Source organism: Salvelinus alpinus, chromosome 20 (assembly GCF_045679555.1).
Source record: "Salvelinus alpinus chromosome 20, SLU_Salpinus.1, whole genome shotgun sequence".
In the NCBI taxonomy this organism is placed as follows: domain Eukaryota; kingdom Metazoa; phylum Chordata; class Actinopteri; order Salmoniformes; family Salmonidae; genus Salvelinus; species Salvelinus alpinus.
In genome coordinates, this window is record NC_092105.1 from 26,407,160 (window position 1) to 26,426,900 (window position 19,741).

At 41.6% G+C, this 19,741-nt stretch overlaps 1 protein-coding gene across 3 annotated transcripts in view; it reads left to right on the forward strand.

Moving 5' to 3' along the window:
- Positions 1-19,741, forward strand: part of LOC139546580 (WD repeat and FYVE domain-containing protein 2) — a 28,699-nt gene that overhangs the window by 5,784 nt on the left and 3,174 nt on the right. For 2 of the 3 annotated variants that reach the window (XM_071355123.1, XM_071355124.1), the window contains exons 2-10: positions 1,113-1,180; positions 1,442-1,515; positions 2,193-2,247; positions 2,523-2,673; positions 8,263-8,375; positions 17,383-17,509; positions 17,840-17,945; positions 18,382-18,483; positions 18,715-18,845. In XM_071355123.1, the coding sequence (XP_071211224.1) occupies positions 1,113-1,180; positions 1,442-1,515; positions 2,193-2,247; positions 2,523-2,673; positions 8,263-8,375; positions 17,383-17,509; positions 17,840-17,945; positions 18,382-18,483; positions 18,715-18,845 (927 nt within the window). Of the gene's footprint in view, positions 1-1,112; positions 1,181-1,441; positions 1,516-2,192; positions 2,248-2,522; positions 2,674-8,262; positions 8,376-17,382; positions 17,510-17,839; positions 17,946-18,381; positions 18,484-18,714; positions 18,846-19,013; positions 19,194-19,741 lie in introns of those variants that run through there. The other variant, XM_071355125.1, reaches the window with a different exon arrangement.

Consider the following 19,741-nt stretch of genomic DNA (forward strand, 5'->3'; position numbering starts at 1 on the left):
AGAAAACGCTCCATTTTCACATACAGCTCTGGAAAAAATTAAGAGACCACTGCAAAATTATCAGTTTCTCTGGTTTTTCTATTTATAGGTATGTGTTTGGATAAACTACTGACAACATTTCTCCCAAATTCCAAATAAATATTGTCATTTAGAACATTTATTTGCAGAAAATGACAACTTGTCAAAATAACAAAAATATGGTGTTGTCAGACCTCGAATAATGCAAAGAAAATACGTTTATATTCATTTTCAAACACAATACTAATGTTTTAACTTAGGAAGAGTTCAGAAATTAATATTTGGTGAAAATCAGGGTTATTCCAATCACAGCTTTCATGCGTCTTGGCATACTCTCCACCAGTCTTTCTCATTGATGTTGGGTGACTATGCCACTTCTGGTGCAAAAATTCAAGAAGCTCGGCTATGTTTAATGGCTTGTGACCATTCATCTTCCTCTTGATCACATTCCAGAGGTTTTCAATGGAGTTCAGGTCTGGAAATTGGGCTGGCCATGACAGGGTCTTGATATGGTGGTCCTCCATCCACACCTTGATTGACCTGGCTGTGTGGCATGGAGCATTGTCCTGCTGGAAAAACCAATCCTCAGAGTTGGGGAACATTGTCAAAGCAGAAAGAAGCACGTTTTCTTCCAGGACAACCTTGTACGTGGCTTGATTCATGTGTCCTTCACAAAGACAAATCTGCCCGATTCCAGCCTTGCTGAAGCACCCCCAGATCATCACCGATCCTCCACCAAATTTCACCGTGGGTGCGAGACCTGGAGAGACCTACAAGCCACAGTGTCTCGCACCCACTGTGAAATTTGGTGGCGGATCGGTGATGATCTGTAAATATGAGTTTCTGTGTAGTACAGATCAGGGACCCATGATGCAATTTCGTTACCGGGTCTAAATCCACTTCAACAAAATTGCTGTTTTTTTCCCCCAAACTCAAGGTGCCATGTTATAGCTGACACCCCATTCTTTCTGCAGACATCTTTTGAATATTAATTCGGAGCAGATATTTAAGAGTTTTTGGGAAACGTGGTCGCATAAAAACCTAAGGTAGATTTTACCGTAATATCGTTACCAAAGTTTGCATCTGACCCGCAGGACGATCCGGATATGGTTGAAGAGAGACAGTGGCCAGTACTGGCCCAGCATCTATCACACTATGCCAGGTTAGTACTCATCTCTCATTAGCTACTTATGCATGCATGGAGTTAAGCATCTAGGCCTAGCAACTCCATTGGCCTCATTTTGTGAGCTGTCGTTAGCTATTCTGTCTGTATGGAATCTGTTTTAGCATCTGTTCGTTTTAATAAAGTACACAACCGGTTAGGATATATTTCATTGTAACGCCCTGCTGGGTGCCTTTTTGCCCCCACACACTTATATACACACCAACTTTTCTTAGACTTGTCATTTCTTTCTTTTTGTAGCTTCATGCTCCTGTATGTCCTTTAACCCAGAGACCAGGAGGCTGTCTGTGGGAATGGAGAATGGAACCATCTCTGTAAGTGACATTTTCTGTAGTTTTAACATACACTCAAGAATGGGCGTTACATACTTTTCTACTTAGCATCCAGCCTCAATCCTGACACGCATATGGCTACCAAAGCTTGTACCCCAGTGCCAGGGTCAGATTGGGGGCTGGTTGTCATGGTTTCACATCAGCGGGTCACTGAGTAGCTACTGTGTTAATCTTTCACCGAGTCTTTGCTTCTCCAGACACCCAGCACTGATCGATACTCCCAGAGGGTTTGCATCTCTGAGTAATCTCTTGCATGATTGGCTAAGCAGTTAGGTGGATCAATCAACACTGGGATAGTAAATATGCTTTCATCTTCAGGAATGGCTTGGTCACCCAGGCAGTTTCACTGGGAAATTGAAGCGAGTTATAGAATAATTGCCCTCACATTTTTGTAATTGGTGATCTCATTGGATGTGTAGGCCTGGGGTGCTGTAAAACCTTTGTCATTATGTGTAGATTATGGGATTTATTTGCAGAATACATTGCCTGTCTAAAAATAACATGGATATCATTTTAAAGCTAAGCACTTTTTGCTTAGGGCTCATCGTAAGGTTATTTTAAGCGCTGGGCAATTTTGTCCCAAAAGTATGTCCCATATGAAATAAATATTGCACTACTTATTGGGAAAACCAGTGAGTGACATACTTCCTGTGTTTCAGGAGTTCATCCTGTCTGAAGACTACAACAAGATGACCCCGGAAAGAACCTATGAGGGTGAGAAGGGAAGTGTAGACACAGGCTGTGTTCTCTGTGTGACTCAGCTGACTCCGGTCAATGGCAGGAAGGGATTAAACCAGTCAAAATAATGGATTTTTTTATCTTCATGGCACTTTGCTTGGTTTTATCTGCAAGACCTCTAAAAGCAATAAGCTAAGATTGAGGATGCAAAGAACCAGTCCATCTACTGTATACTATGTTTGGTCATATTTACCTGTATTTTTAAAACTGTTTTATTATCATGACGTGTTTCATGTGTGTGTGTTTTTTAGCCCACCAGGGCAAAGTGACAGTGGTGCTGTTTGTGTTGGAGATGGAGTGGGTCCTTAGTACAGGACAGGACAAGAACCTCACCTGGCACTGCTCTGAGAGTGGAACACAGCTGGGGTTATACCGCACCACCGCCTGGGTCTCTGGACTGCAGTATCCTTCATCAGTTAGAAACAACCTATTCTACTCTTTCTATGCTATTCACATGATGTTGCTATGCCACATACAGTTGTGGCCAGAAGTTTTGAGAATTACAAAAATATAAATTTTCAAAGTCTGCTGCCTCAGTTTGTATAATGGCAATTTGCATATACTCCAGAATGTTATGAAGAGTGATCAGATGAATTGCAATTAATTGCAAAGTCTCTCTTTGCCATGCAAATGAACTGAATCCCCCCAAAACATTTCCACTGCATTTCAGCCCTGCCACAAAAGGAACAGCTGACATCATGTCAGTGATTCTCTCGTTAACACAGGTGTGAGTGTTGACGAGGACAAGGCTGGCGACCACTCTGTCATGCTGATTGAGTTCAAATAACAGACTGGAAGCTTCAAAAGGAGGGTGGTGCTTGGAATCATTGTTCTTCCTCTGTCAAACATGGTTACCTGCAAGGAAACACGTGCCGTCATCATTGCTTTGCACAAAAAGGGCTTCACAGGCAAGGATATTGCTGCCAGTAAGATTGCACCTAAATCAACCATTTATCGGATCATCAAGAACTTCAAGGAGAGCGGTTCAATTGTTGTGAAGGCTTCAGGGCGCCCAAGAAAGTCCAGCAAGCGCCAGGACCGTCTCCTAAAGTTGATTTGGCTGCGGGATCAGGGCACCACCAGTACAGAGCTTGCTCAGGAATGGCAGCAGGCAGGTGTGAGTGCATCTGCACGCACAATTAGGCGAAGACTTTTGGAGGATGGACTGGTGTCAAGAAGGGCAGCAAAGAAGCCACTTATCTCCAGGAAAAACATCAGGGACACACTGATATTCTGCAAAAGGTGCAGGGATTGGACTGCTGAGGACTGGTGTAAAGTCATTTTCTCTGATGAATCCCCTTTCTGATTGTTTGGGGCATCTGGGAAAAAAGCTTGTCCGGAGAAGACAAGGTGAGCGCTACCATCAGTCCTGTGTCATGCCAACAGTAAAGCATCCTGAGACCATTCATGTGTGGAGTTGCTTCTCAGCCAAGGGAGTGGTCTCACTCACAATTTTGCCTAAGAACACAGCCATGAATAAAGAATGGTACCAACACATCCTCCGAGAGCAACTTCTCCCAACCATCCAGGAACAGTTTGGCGACGAACAATGCCTTTTCCAGCATGATGGAGCACCTTGCCATAATGCAAAAGTGATAACTAAGTGGCTCGGGGAACAAAACATAGATATTTTGGGTCCATGGCCAGGATACTCCCCCGACCTTAATTCCATTGAGAACTTGTGGTCAATCCTCAAGAGGCGGGTGGACAAACAAAAACCCACAAATTCTGACAAACTCCAAGCATTGATTATGCAAGAATGGGCTGCCGTCAGTCAGGATGTGGCCCAGAAGTTAATTGACAGCATGCCAGGGCGGATTGCAGAGGTCTTGAAAAAGAAGGGTCAACACTGCAAATATTGACTCTTTGCAACAACTTCATATAATTGTCAATAAAAGCCTTTGACACTTATGAAATGCTTGTAATTGTACTTCAGTATTCCATAGTAACATCTGGCAAAAATATCTGAAGACACTGAAGCAGCAAACTTTGTGGAAATTAATATTTGTGTCATTCTCAAAACTTTTGGCCACGACTGTACAATGCCTTCAAAGTATTCACACCCCTTTACTTTTTCCACATTTTGTTGTTACAGCCTGAATTTAAAATGTATTAAATAAAATAAAAATCCCTGCCTACACAATACCCTATAATGTCAGTGGAATAATGTTTTTTTTTAAATGTTTAGAAATGAATTAAAAATGAAAAGCTGAAATGTCTTGAGTCAATAAGTATTCAACCCCTTTGTTATGGCAGGCCTAAATATGTACAGGAGTAAAAATGTGCTTAATAATATCTCACAAATTGCATGGACTCACTCCTGTGTGCAATAAGTTTTTAACATGACTTTTGAATTACTATCTCATCTGTACCCCACACATACAATTATCTGTAATTATTCCAAAACATGCATCCTGTTTGCAACAAGTCACTAATGTAATATTGAAAAAAATGTGGCAAAGCATAAAGCTTTTTGTCCTGAATACAAAGTGTTGTGTTGGGGGCAAATCCAACACATGACTGAGTACCACTCTCCATATTGTCAAGCATAGTGGTGGCTATGTTATGGGTATGTTTGTAATTGTTAAAGACTGGGGAGAAGAAATGGGGCTAAGCACAGGCAAAATCCTAGAGGAAAACCTGGTTTAGGCTGCTTTCCACCAGACACTGGAAGATTAATTCACCTTTCAGCAGGACAATAACCTAAAACACAAGGCCAAATCTACACGATTTGCTTACCAAGAAGACAGTGAATGTTCCTGAGTGGCTGAGTCACCCTTTGCCTTGATGACAGCATTACACACTCTTGGCATTCTCTCCACCAGATTCATGAGGTAGTCACCTGGAATGCATTTCAATTAACAGGTGTGCCTTTGTTAAAAGTACGTTGTGGAATTTCTTTCTTTCCTTAATGTGTTTGAGCCAATCAGTTGTGTTGTGACAAGGTAGGGGTGGTATACAGAAGATAGGGCTATTTGGTAAAATACCGTGGCCATATTGTGGCAAGAACAGCTCAAATAAGCTAAGAGAAACGACAGTCCGTCATTACTTTAAGACATGAAGGTCAGTCAATGCGGAAAATGTCAAGAACTTTTAACGTTTCTTCAAGTGCAGTCGCAAAAACCATCAAGCGTTATGATGAAACTGTTTCTCATGAGGACCGCCACAGGAAAGGAAGACCCCTGCTGCAGACGATAAGTTCATTAGAGTTACCAGCCTCAGAAATTGCAGCCCAAATAAATGCTTCACAGAGTTCAAGTAACAAACACATCTCAACATCAACTGTTCAGAGGAGACTGCGTGAATCAGGCCTTCATGGTCGAATTGGTGCAAAGAAACCACTACTAAAGGACCCCAATAAGAAGCTGAGACTTGCTTGGGGCAAGAAACACGCGCAATGGACATTAAACCGGTGGAAATCTGTCCTTTTGTCTGAGTCCAAATTTGCGATTTTTGGTTCCAACCGCCGTGTGTTTGTGAGACGCAGAGTAGGTGAACGGATGATCTCTGCATATGTGTTTCCCACCGTGAATCATGGAGGAGGAGGTGTTATGGTGTGGGGGTGCTTTGCTGGTGACACTGTCAGGGATTTTATTTAGAATTCAAAGCACACTTAACCAGCATGGCTACCACAGCATTCTGCAGTGATATGCCATCCCATCTGGTTTGTGCTTAGTGGGACTAGCATTTGTTTTTCAACAGGACAATGACCAACACACCTCCAGGCTGTGTAAGGGATATTTGACCAAGAAGGAGAGTGATGGAGTGCTGCATCAGATGACCTGTCCTCCACAATCACCCGACCTCAACCCAATTGAGATGGTTTGGGATGCGTTGGACCGCAGAGTGAAGGAAAAGCAGCCATCAAGTGCTCAGCATATGTGGGAACTCCTTCAAGAATGTTGGAAAAGCATTCTAGGTGAAGCTGGTTGAGAGAATGCCAAGAGTGTGCAAAGCTGTCATCAAGGCAAAGGGTGGCTACTTTGAAGAATCTCAAATATAAAATATATTTTGATTTGTTTAACACTTCTTTGGGGTACTACATGACTCCATATGTTATTTCATATTTTTGATATCCACTATTATTCTACAAGGTAAAAAAATAAATAGTTAAAATAAAAAACTCTTGAATGAGTAGGTGTGTCCAAACTTTTGACTGGTACTGTACATCTGCTTTAAAATCGATGGCAAGACTTCAATGGTTGTCTAATGTCTAGCAATGATCAACAACCAATTTGACAGAGCTTGAAGTATTTGGAATAGAATGGGCAAATATCTTTCTACCCAGCTGTACAAAGCTCCTAGAGACTTACGCAGACTAACATGTATTGACTCGGGTGTGAATACTTATGTGAATGAGATATTTCTGTATTTCATTTTCAGTACCTTTTTCAAAAATGTCAAAACATGTTTTCACCTGTTTATTTAACCCTTAAAATTTTACCCAGTAAGTTGACAACCTGGGGAATAGTTACAGGGGAGAGGGGGGTGAATGAGCCAATTGGAACTGATGGGGTATTGTGTGTAGATGGACGAGGAAAAAATAAATACATTTAATCCATTTTGAATTCAGGCTATAACACAACAATGTGGAATAAGTCATGGGGTATGAATACTTTCTGAAGGCACTTTATCTTAACAGATACTTAAGTGAAATGTAAAGCCACAAAACATATTTCAAGTGGTAATGGCTTTTGACTGTCTCCTTCACCTCAAACAAGTGTATGTTTTTATAACAACGAAGCGCTGTGGGGTAGACCAGAGAGGGAGCCAGATTAGCGTCCAAGTAGTTTTTCTTATTGGGGGATGCTAACAACAGCCTTCAGTCATGCGGTCACCAAGGCAACGGTCCAGAGAGTTTTCTGTAATGGCGAGAGGAAAGGTTTGAGTCCACTCCACTGTGGAGGGCACTCAATACCAACCAGCTCTGTGAGGTCATAAGACTGACTGCTTCTTCAAAGCCAGGGATAAACACTTCCCATGTTAAATACAGCAAAACGACATTGGATTTCAGCTGACATCATTCATATGGCAGCCATTTTTTTTGCTTTGTTTGCCTTATTACAAACCTAAAGGAGGCACTGTCCAAAATTGTTGAAATTTAAAGAAATCGACTTGGAACGTGTATTTTCTTTAGTATGTCATCCAGCTAATTCTCCATAACAGCCACAGTTCTGAGTTGGCCTAGGGTCAGATTAGTACAGCAACCTTTTTCAGAAGAAGGAGAAATTACATTATGCTAAGTGAGAAGATTTGTCTTTTTTTCTCTCTGACTAATTGTTCTGGCCTCTTGTATCCAGGTCACAGGGAGAACTGTGTTCCTGGCTGCGCCCTCAGAAGGTCACTGAAAGGACTCTCTTGAGCTCAGAGACTAAGTATATATGATTTTGTAGCTAATGAACAGTTGATTGTTGTGGTAAGTTTACTGAAATGGGATGTTTAGTTTTTGTTGGATATGCAGTCAACCTTTCTCTGACTAGAATGAACCACATTCAGATCAGATCCAGTAGGTTTCAACAAGGTAACACTTTGAGAATATAGTAAATGTGTGTGAAGTTGCTCAGATGCAAATTGTTCAGTTAAAGTAGCAATCTGTAGTTAAACAATAAAGTATTTTCCCGCCCATGTTTAGGTAAAAAGATTAGAAATGTAACTACTCTCAAATTCATAGACAGAGCTATGGATGCAAGGACTGACCATTGATGATATCACAATTATAGTTTTAACCATGTTCTTTAAAAAACAAATACATTTACTTTATTTACTAACATTGGAGTCAAACAAGCTCATTATTTTCAGTTCTGATGTGGTACGATAGTTGAACTAAGGTCATGAGGCATTTGTACGTTATATTCTTCAATAATCTATGGGTACATATCATTCATTTATATAGCCAAAAATGAATGTAGCAACTGCAGATTGCCTCTTTAAATCAGTCATTGCCACTGTCATGTTTTTGCTGGAGACCGTCCTTGACACAACCTCTCCCAGGTTTGATGTGGAGACAAGGCACGCCTTTGTGGGTGACCACTCTGGTCAGGTGACCATCCTGAAGCTGGAGCAGGACAGCTGTAGTCTGGTCACCACCTTCAAAGGACACACAGGTACTACTACTACATCCCACGTTGGAACACAACACTCGTCCTCTACTATCCCATCCTCCACCAGCCTTAAAACTCCAGCTGGGGGGGTTGCCCTTTTTGGACTACTCCATTGGTTCATTACGCAGTGGAAACCAAATAAAGTGACCCTAAATATTTGAAAGAAAACACAAATACTATTTTAAACCCAGGTCTGGAAAAATCATGTAGATCTGTTACCTACTGACTGTCCCTCCGACCACTCAATCCCCTGCTAGCAGTGACAGAGCTAATGAGCCCTCACAGCTATTTACAAACCCTATGTTTTGATCTGGGGTCAGCTGTTGTAGCATAGTCACATCTCCTACTTCCTATATTGACAGAAGAGCGTGTGACTGACAACTGCTGACAGCACCACTATTCCAGGCCTGTCTCTTATCAGTAGAGTTACACATTAGGGTTGAATATTTTCCCTATATTTTACAAATGTTCCATCCTGAGAATAAATCACTTTTCTCCTGGGTAACCAAGTATTTCCCAACAAAACCGGAAGTGTCATTCAAAAGCATTATGAAGCATATAAATATGTCTGGGTTTTATTGGGGCTTTGATCAGCATGAAAATTCAAACCTGATGCTACCTGAGTCTGATGATCCAGTAATTAAATACATTTTATGAGCCCTACATTAACATGCTGAATTATATGGATTGAAATTACGCACATTGTTCAAACCATGATAAAGTAGAAGAGAACACGCTGCCAACAAATTTACAAGTATAGGCTAGTGAATTTGATTTAAATTTTGAAATATAATAAGGCCTATTTGTATAATTAATAGGCTGACTCATTTATACCTTTCATAATATTTCCTCTAATGTTATTAGCCTACCTTTCTCTCTCTCTTGCTTCATTCCTTCCTTGCTTTCAACATTTAAATGAAATACATTTCGTTGTCCTTATCTTCATCATTCTAATGGGGTCTTTGAATAATATAGGACTAGTATTAGATGCAGAAGGCATTCACTTCTCTTCACGAAGATTGAATGGTTATGGGTCTGAATAAATAACTGCTATAGCCTACCGCCATCGTGCATTCACTCTTCTTTCAAACTACCCATGAGTTCTATTGGCTGCTGTATTTAACATTCAGCAAAAAACAGCTTGCATCTCTCCTCGAATAGTCTATTGGTATAAGAAATGCTAAAGAAATGATGTCCAGCAAGCTATTCTAGTGTAGCTGTTCCTGCATGGGACTCCAAGAGTTAAGGAGTGTTTTTTAAGGAGAGGCCAGCGGAGCACATGTCACGGCCGTCGTAAGAACTGGACCAAGGTGCAGCGTGGTAAGCGTACATTTTTATTTTATGAGAAAAGACGCCGAACAAAGCAATGAACACTACAAAACAAACCGTGAAGCTAAAGGCTATGTGCCATAAACAAAGTCAACTTCCCACAAAGACAGGTGGGAAAAAGGGCTACCTAAAGTATGGTTCTCAATCAGAGACAACGATAGACAGCTGTCCCTGATTGAGAACCCTACCCGGCCAAAACATAGAAATACAAAACAATAGAACATAGAATACCCACCCCAACTCACACCCTGACCAAACCAAAATAGAGACATAAAAAGGATCTCTAAGGTCAGGGCGTGACAGCACAGGTGCTTGCGTATTGCGCAAGAGACAGAGGCTAAAAGTTAGAAGCTTATAATGCATAACCCATTATTAATTAGCTCAACATAAGGCTAATACATTGAATGTATTACCTGAAAGAGTAGGCTAGGATACAGTGCCTTCTGAAAGTATTCAAACCCCTGGACTTTTTCCAGATTTTGTTAGGTTACAGCCTTATTCTAAAATTAATTAACTCGTTTTTCCCCTCATCAATCTACACACAATACCCCATAATGACAAAGCAAAAAAAAAAAAAAAAAAAGTGCAGTTTTTGCTAATTTATATACTTTTTTAAACTGATATCACATTTACATAAGTATTCAGACGCTTTACTCAGTACTTTGTTAAAGCACATTTTGGCAGCGATTACAGCCTCGTGTCTTCTTGGGTATGACGCTACAAGCTTGGACTACCTGTATTTGGGGAGTTTCTCCCATTCTTCTCTGCAGATCCTCTCAAGCTCTGGACAGCTATTTTCAGGTCTCTCCAGAGATGATCAATTAGGTTCCAGTCTCTGGCTGGGCCACTCAAGGACATTCAGAGATGTTCCGAAGTCACTCTTGCGTTGTCTTGGCTGTGTGCTTAGTGTTGTTCACCTTTTGGAAGGTGAACCTTCGCCCCAGTCTGAGGTCCTGAGCACTCTGGAGCATGTTTCCATCAAGGATCTCGCTGTAATTTGCTCCGTTCATCTTTGCCTTGATCCTGACTAGTCTCCCAATCCCTGCTGCTGAAAAACATCCCCACAGCATGATGCTGCTACAACCATGCTTCACCGTAGAGATGGTGCCAGGTTTCCTCCAGACGTGACGCTTGGCATTCAGGCCAAAGAGTTCAATCTTGGTTTCATCAAAACAGAAAATCTTGTTTCTCATGGTCTGAGAGTTTTTAGGTGACTTTTGGCAAACTCCAAGCGGGCTGTCATGTGCCTTTTACTGAGGAGTGGCTTCTGTTTAGCCACTCTATCATACAGTTCTAATTGGTGGAGTGCTGCAGAGATGGTTGTTCTTCTGGAATGTTCTCCCATCTCCACAGAGGGAATCTAGAGCTCTGTTAGAGTGACCATCGGGTTCTTGGTCACCTCCCTGACCAAGGCCCTTCTCCCCCGATTGCTCAGTTTGGCCCGGGCGGCCAGCTCTAGGACAGAGTCTTTGTGGTTCCAAACTTCTTCCAGTTACGAATGATGAGGCCACTGTGTTCTTGGGGACCTTCAATGCTGCATAAATGTTTCTGTGCCCTTCCCCACATCTGTGCCTCGACACAATCCTGTCTTGGAAGTCTACGGACAATTCCTTTGTTTTTACTTTATCATTATGGGTTTTTGTGTGTAGATTGAGGAGGGAAAAAATAATTTAATACATTTTAGAATAACATAACAAAATGTGGAAAAAGTCAAGGGGTCTAAAATACTTTTTAAATGCACTGTATAGGGTAGAGGTCGACCGATTTATGATTTTTCAACGCCGATACCGATTATTGGAGGACCAAAAAAAGCCGATACCGAATAATCGGCCGATTTTTATTTTATATATATATATAATAATGACAATTACAACAATACTGAATGAACACTTTTATTTTAACTTAATACAACTGCTCAAAAAAATAAAGGGAACACTAAAATAACACATCCTAGATCTGAATGAATGAAATATTCTTATTAAATACTTTTTTCTTTACTTAGTTGAATGTGCTGACAACAAAATCACACAAAAATTATCAATGGAAATGAAATGTATCAACCCATGGAGGTCTGGATTTGGAGTCACACTCAAAATTAAAATGGAAAACCACACTACAGGCTGATCCAACTTTGATGTAATGTCCTTAAAACAAGTCAAAATGAGGCTCAGTAGTGTGTGTGGCCTCCACGTGCCTGTATGACCTCCCTACAACGCCTGGGCATGCTCCTGATGAGGTGGCGGATGGTCTCCTGAGGGATCTCCTCCCAGACCTTGACTAAAGCATCCGCCAACTCCTGGACAGTCTGTGGTGCAACGTGGCTTTGGTGGATGGAGCGAGACATGATGTCCCAGATGTGCTCAATTGGATTCAGGTCTGGGGAACGGGCGGGCCAGTCCATAGCATCAATGCCTTCCTCTTGCAGGAACTGCTGACACACTCCAGCCACATGAGGTCTAGCATTGTCTTGCATTAGGAGGAACCCAGGGCCAACCGCACCAGCATATGGTCTCACAAAGGGTCTGAGGATCTCATCTCGGTACCTGATGGCAGTCAGGCTACCTCTGGCGAGCACATGGAGGGCTGTGCGGTCCCCCAAAGAAATGCCACCCCACACCATGACTGACCCACCGCCAAACCGGTCATGCTGGAGGATGTTGCAGGCAGCAGAACGTCGTTACCCATCGCTCCACAAAAGCCGCGGCCCTTGCAGAGCAAGGGGAACCACTACTTCTAGGTTTCAGAGCAAGTGACGTAACGGATTGAAACGCTATTAGCGCGTACCCGCTAACTAGCTAGCCATTTCACATCCGTTACACTCACCCCCCTTTCAACCTCCTCCTTTTCCGCAGCAACCAGTGATCCGGGTCAACAGCATCAATGTAACAGTATAACTTTAAACCGTCCCCTCGCCCCGAACTCGGGCGCGAACCAGGGACCCTCTGCACACATCAACAACGGTCGCCCACGAAGCATCGTTACCCATCGCTCCACAAAGGCCGTGGCCCTTGCAGAGCAAGGGGAACCACTACTTCTAGGTTTCAGAGCAAGTGACGTAACTGATTGAAACGCTATTAGCGCGTACCCGCTAACTAGCTAGCCATTTCACATCATTTACATGAGCGTAAACCCCCAGTGGCCTGAGGCAATTCACTTTAAGTTTTTTCAACATTCATTCAATGCATCATTGTATTTGTTTTCTGTTGTCCTGCTTACTGAATGTGTATGTCATTAGTTGTGCGTTATATGTTTCGAAGGTCGATCCTTTTTGTCTTACTCTCTAGCTGCTGCCTGATCAAACTGCCTGTTAGATTAATGGGATCCCTGGTATGCCATATTCTCAGCAACATTTACATTGACGATCATAGACATGTATAATACTGTATTAATACCACATATATTTGAATGCCAACCTAAACTGAGTGATGCAACTCTAACTGCATCCTCTTGGAACTTTAGAGGAATAAATTCACCCCCCAAAAAATGGTTGAGAATCCTCTCCCCTCTCAGGCAGTTCAAGTCAGATATGTTTATTACAAGAAACACATCTAACTGACTTTGAACATGAAAAATTACACACAAAGTGAATAGGCCAATTTTACTATTCTTCCTTTAACTCCCAAGAGCAGAGGGGTTGCCATCCTCAAAAAATAAACACTATTTAAACTCATGTATTTTTTTTAAAGACTGAAGGGCGCTTCATCTTAATTCATGGTACAATCAATCATACACCATACTGAATTTATATGGTCCCAATACTGGCTGTCCTCAATTTTTGTATTTAATCTTCAAGCATTTACAAGAATTCTAAATTGTGGACTTTAACACTGTTCTTGACCCACTAGTTGACAGGTCCCATGGCACATGCATTCAACAAGCGCCACAGGACCATTAAAGGATACATGATAGAACAAGGTATGGTGGATATTTGGCTTCACTTCAATCCAGACAAGAGAGAGTATACCTATTTCTCACCTCATCATAAAACGTATTCCCGTATAGACCTTTCCATCGGTAATGCATCTTTGATGTCCCAAATTTCCAATGCTAATCTGGGAAACTGCTAAAGTTGTACTTAGAGTAAAAATTCTCATTCTGCTCAGCAAAGAAGGAAAATAAAATAGGAACTTGAGAAAAATGTCAATGCTCTTGATACCCTCCTTGCATCCATTCAAACCAATGATATTCCTAAGCGACTATTACAGGCCAGACTCCAACTTAATTAAATTAAGTACCACACAGGCTAGATAAATTGTTTGAATATAATTTCCCTCAACTATTGAAATTGGTCAAAGAAGATCTCGAAAGATGGACCTCTTCCTCTGTCTCTTGCCGGTCGTATTAATACATTTAAAATGATTCCAGTATCCCCCCCACAGAAATGGTTTGATACCCTTAACCATTCATAAAATCTCAAGATTTTATTGGAGACAGAGAAAGGCGAGAATTAAACTTACTATATTACAATACTGTAAACCCAAAGGCAGACTAGCAGCACCAGACTTTCTAAATTATTATTTGGCCTTTGAAATTAATAACATAGCCAAATGGCTCAATTATATAAGTGTAAACTCACCTTCCTGGATTGATATAGAAGACTCCTGCGTAAAACCACTTAAAATTCAAGATCTTCCCTATATTTTTCAATCTGTTGAAAAACTGCCCTTTTCCAATCCCTTCACATTAAATACACTGGAAGCATGGACAAGCATCCACCAGTTACTTGATAAAGGACATTTAATTTAAGTACTGAACTAAAATATAAACGCAACATGTAAAGTGTTGGTCCCATGTTTCATGAACTGAAATTAAAGATCCGAGAAGTTTTCCATACTCACAAAAAGCTAATTTCTCTCAAATTGTGAGCCCAAATTTGTTTACATCCCTGTTAGTGAGCATTTCTCCTTTGCCAAGATAATCCATCCACCTGACCGGTGTGGCATATCAATAAGATGATTAAACAGCATGATCGTTACACAGGTGTACCTTGTACTGGGGACAATAAAAGGCCACTAAAATGTGAAGTTTTGTCACACAACACAATGCCACAGATGTCTCCAGGTTTTGAGGGAGCATGCAATTGGCATGCTGACTTCAGGAATGTCCACCAGAGCTGTTGCTATAGAATTTAATGTTAATTTCTCTACCGTATCGCACCTCCAACGCCGTTTTAGAGAATTTTGCAGTATGTTCAACTGGCCTCATAACCGCAGACCTCATGTAACCAGCCCAGGACCCCCACATTCGGCTTCTTCACATGCAGGATCGTCTGAAACCATCCACCCGGTCAGCTGATAAAACTGAGGACTATTTCTGTCTCTAATAAAGCCCTTTTGTGGGGAAAAACTCATTCTGATAGGGTGGGCCTGGCTCCCCATGGCTGCGCCCCTGCCCAGTCATGACATCTATTGATTAGGGCCTAATTAATTTATTTCAATTTACTCATTTCCTTCTATGAACTATAACTCAGTAAAATCGTTGACATTGTTGCGTTTTATATTTTTGTTCAGTATAGATACAGAAAATGAATCATTTGAATAGCTCCTCAAGTGTTCAGTACCTACAGATTAAACAGCTACTTAAATCTAAATTGCAATTCAATCCGAAGCAACAACGTATCTCAGAGCTAAGCCGATTGCTCTTAGCCAACCGGAGTTCAATAAATATTACTTCCAAAATGTTTAAAAAACTGACAGGAGTAGGTGATGCTCTATCCTCCCTAGAGAAATGGAACCAGCGATTTGGACATCTCCCTTAACAGGGAAGCCCAGAAGAAAGTATTTACCACCGCCCACAGCATCTCATGTAATAAGAAAATTAAACTTATCCAGTATGAAGTCCTACATAAATTCCACAATATCTATGGAACTTGGTGGCTGATGGGGCTTGTTGATTCGCTTGTGTGTCTTTTCTGCCAAAAAGAAAAGACTGCGTTCTGGCTTTGTCCCATCATTGAGGATTACTGGAAACAAGTTCTCAGCATTGTCTGTCATCCTCCATATTACTATGTTTTCATCCCCTTCACTCTGTATACTACACTATGTTTTCATCCCCTTCACTCTGTATACTACACTATGTTTTCATCCCCTTCACTCTGTATACTACACTATGTTTTCATCCCCTTCACTCTGTATACTACACTATGTTTTCATCCCCTTCACTCTGTATACTACACTATGTTTTCATCCCCTTCACTCTGTATACTACACTATGTTTTCATCCCCTTCACTCTGTATACTACACTATGTTTTCATCCCCTTCACTCTGTATACTACACTATGTTTTCATCCCCTTCACTCTGTATACTACACTATGTTTTCATCCCCTTCACTCTGTATACTACACCATGTTTTCATCCCCTTCACTCTGTATACTACACTATGTTTTCATCCCCTTCACTCTGTATACTACACTGTTTTCATCCCCTTCACTCTGTATACTACACTATGTTTTCATCCCCTTCACTCTGTATACTACACTATGTTTTCATCCCCTTCACTCTGTATACTACACTATGTTTTCATCCCCTTCACTCTGTATACTACACTATGTTTTCATCCCCTTCACTCTGTATACTACACTATGTTTTCATCCCCTTCACTCTGTATACTACACTATGTTTTCATCCCCTTCACTCTGTATACTACACTATGTTTTCATCCCCTTCACTCTGTATACTACACTATGTTTTCATCCCCTTCACTCTGTATACTACACTATGTTTTCATCCCCTTCACTCTGTATACTACACTATGTTTTCATCCCCTTCACTCTGTATACTACACTATGTTTTCATCCCCTTCACTCTGTATACTACACTATGTTTTCATCCCCTTCACTCTGTATACTACACTATTTTGATGATGACGACCCCTGTGTTTCTTCTAATGACTATTTTGATCTCATTAACAATCTGAAATAAAGGGATACTGTTCAACTCGAAAAGCAGATCCAATGTTTCAACCATACACTGGCTTAGTTTATGGTCTGACCTAGCCTCCCTGGAGATATCCATCTTCAAACTAAATAACAAACTGAAGGACTTTTACACAATCTTGGAACCATTTATATCCGACACTGCCCCCAGGCAACCCCAAATATGGCACTTCCTACCTAATTATTATATCTCTTCTAACTGGCAACTTATCCACTAGTCTGGTACTTTGTTTTCCCCTCCTGTCCCGTCTGGTCGTCTCTTGTTTTGTCCTGTTTTGACTTCTCCCTATTTTCTTTAAATCATTTTTCTCTTTCTCCACTTTTTTATTTTGACCCTACTTTTCTGCTCTTTCTTACTTTTTGGTGGTAATTTAACTTCACAATAATAAACAGTTGTATGTACATGGGATGGTGGAAGAGCTACAGGACGGGAGTGGGTGTTAAGAGGACAATAGATAATATTTGGTGCCTGGTGTACTGGCTTATATTTGACGTGATGAATTTGCAGCATATTTTAAAATTACAAGTAAATAATCAAGTTGTCCTTCTGTTATGGGGGGGGGTGGATGTGCATTTGCTGTCTTACCAAGAAGTAGAAACTCAGTGAGCCGTTTTAGTTTGTTTCTTTAGTTTGTTCCACTTGGTGCAGCCTTGACCAGGTCAAGTTAAAGATCCAGTGGCTGGGAATGTTTGTTATCTCCAGTACGATCTAAAGAATGTGTGTTAAGTGTTCTGCTGTCTCTAGGCAACGTGACGGCACTGTGTTGGGACCCGGCCCAGAGAGTGTTGTTCTCTGGCAGCTCAGATCACTCCATCATCATGTGGGACATCGGGGGACGCAAAGGCACCGCCATAGAACTGCAGGGACACAAGTAAGACTTGCACACTGAACGTCAACATGGTCGTCCAATATAGTCTTCAAATGTAATCCCAATGTAGTATTAAAACCCCAATGTATTCATCTGGATGATACAGTCTTAGAAACTGTTGAAATGCCTCTAGTAGTCTCCTAAGGGGTGTTTCTGTTAAGTAATGATCCATAACTTTAGGCTGATACATGTATAGTCATGCAGTTGGAGAAGGTGTCTGAGTCCGCAAAATGGAAAACCGAGAGCACTTGTGGATAGAATGTATGAAATGTAATCATCAAATCAAGCTTTATATACTGCATCCGTGTGTGTGTGTGTGTGTTAACTATGCAGTGATAAGGTCCAGGGCCTGTGCTATGCGCCACACACACGTCAACTGATTTCCTGCAGCTCAGATGGAGGCATCGTCATCTGGAACATGGACGTGACCAGACAGGAGGTGAGGGAGGGATGGACTGATAAAGATAGAGGGATGGAGCAGGAGGAGGGAGGAAGAGAAACCTCAAGGCCGTGAGGGATGGCGGGGGGGGGGGGTGAGACCTGAAACAGACCGAGTGGCTTTAAACCACAGCCATAGATGCACAGACAGAGATAATGACAAACTCTGAATGAAAATTTGAATGTTCATGTACTGAATGCAAATGAGGTGTTCAGTGCCAACATGGCAGATAGTTTGCTGAATCTGTGTAGACTACCTATGGCTTTGTTTGGCTCTAACCATCTCTCACTTAGGTTATACCTAAGCACTGATTATGGGTCAGTTCCCTTTATTAACTCAAATGGTTAAAGGTAGGATTGAGAAAGGGAAAGCTGATTCCTGAGAATTACTGTATTTAAGGTTTGTTTGCAACCTGTCTATCTGTGTGTTCCCACAGACCCCAGAGTGGCTGGACAGTGACTCGTGTCAGAAGTGTGAGCAACCATTCTTCTGGAACTTCAAACAGATGTGGGACAGTAAGAAGATCGGCCTGCGCCAGGTACAGTGGGCTCCATACTGTCACTATAACTCTCGGGTGTAGTTCACAAAAGGGCAGGAGAAGTCCTTATTTTATGTTCTTCCTATGGCATGGTGAAATACAGAAAAACAGCCCTGGTGTGGCCTCGCCTGTTTGTGAGTCTACATGAGTGAGATATATGCACATTGTCGTTATCTGCCAGCCGAGTAGGCCCAACACAAGCCTCAGTGTCTCCTATCTCCTCTCCCCCAGCACCACTGCAGGAAGTGTGGGCAGGCTGTGTGTGGAAAGTGCTCTGCCAAGCGCTCCACCATCCCTCTCATGGGCTTCGAGTTCGAGGTGCGGGTGTGTGACAGCTGCCATGAGTCCATCACAGACGAGGAGTGAGTAACACACACAACTGTGCACAAAAAAAGCTAATAACATCAGTGGTGTAAAGTACTTGAGTAAAAATACATTGCCAAAAGTATATGGACACCTGCTTGTCGAACATCTCATTTCAAAATCATGGGTATTAATATGGAGTTGGTCCCCCTTTGCTGCTATAACAGCCTCCACTCTTCGGGGAAGGCTTTCCACTAGATATTGGAGCATCCATTCAACCACAAGAGCATTAGTGAGGTTGGGCACTGATGTTGGGTGATTACGCCTGGCTCGTAGTCGGCGTTCCAATTCATCCCAAAGGTGTTCGATGGGGTTGAGGTCGGGGCTCTGTACAGGCCAGTCAAGTTCTTCCACACCGATCTCGACAAACCATTTCTTTATGGACCTCGCTTTGTGCACGGGGGCATTGTCATGCTGAAACAGGAAAGGGCCTTACCCCAAACTGTTGCCACTAAGTTGGAAGCACAGAATCATCTAGAATGTCATTGAATACTGTAGCGTTAAGATTATGTCTGAGTGTTGGAGTGTATCCCCTGACTATTCTTAAATAAATAAAAAAATTAGTGCAGTCTGGTTTGCTTAATATGAGGAATTTGAAATGATTAATACTTTTACTTTTGATACTTATGTATATTTGAGCAATTACGTTTACTTTTGATGCTTAAGTATATTTTAAAACAAAATACTTATTTAGATAGGTAGCTCTCTATCCACAATATAGCAGAGTATGTAAAGCCATAACACCTACTTTTTTTCAGCAACAGATTATGATCGATAATATCAAAAGCTGAAGTCTTAACAATACAGCCCCCACAATCTTATTATTAATTTCTTTCATCCAATCATCGGTCTTTTGTGTCGGTGTGTCAGTGCTGTACATGTTAAGCGACCTTCC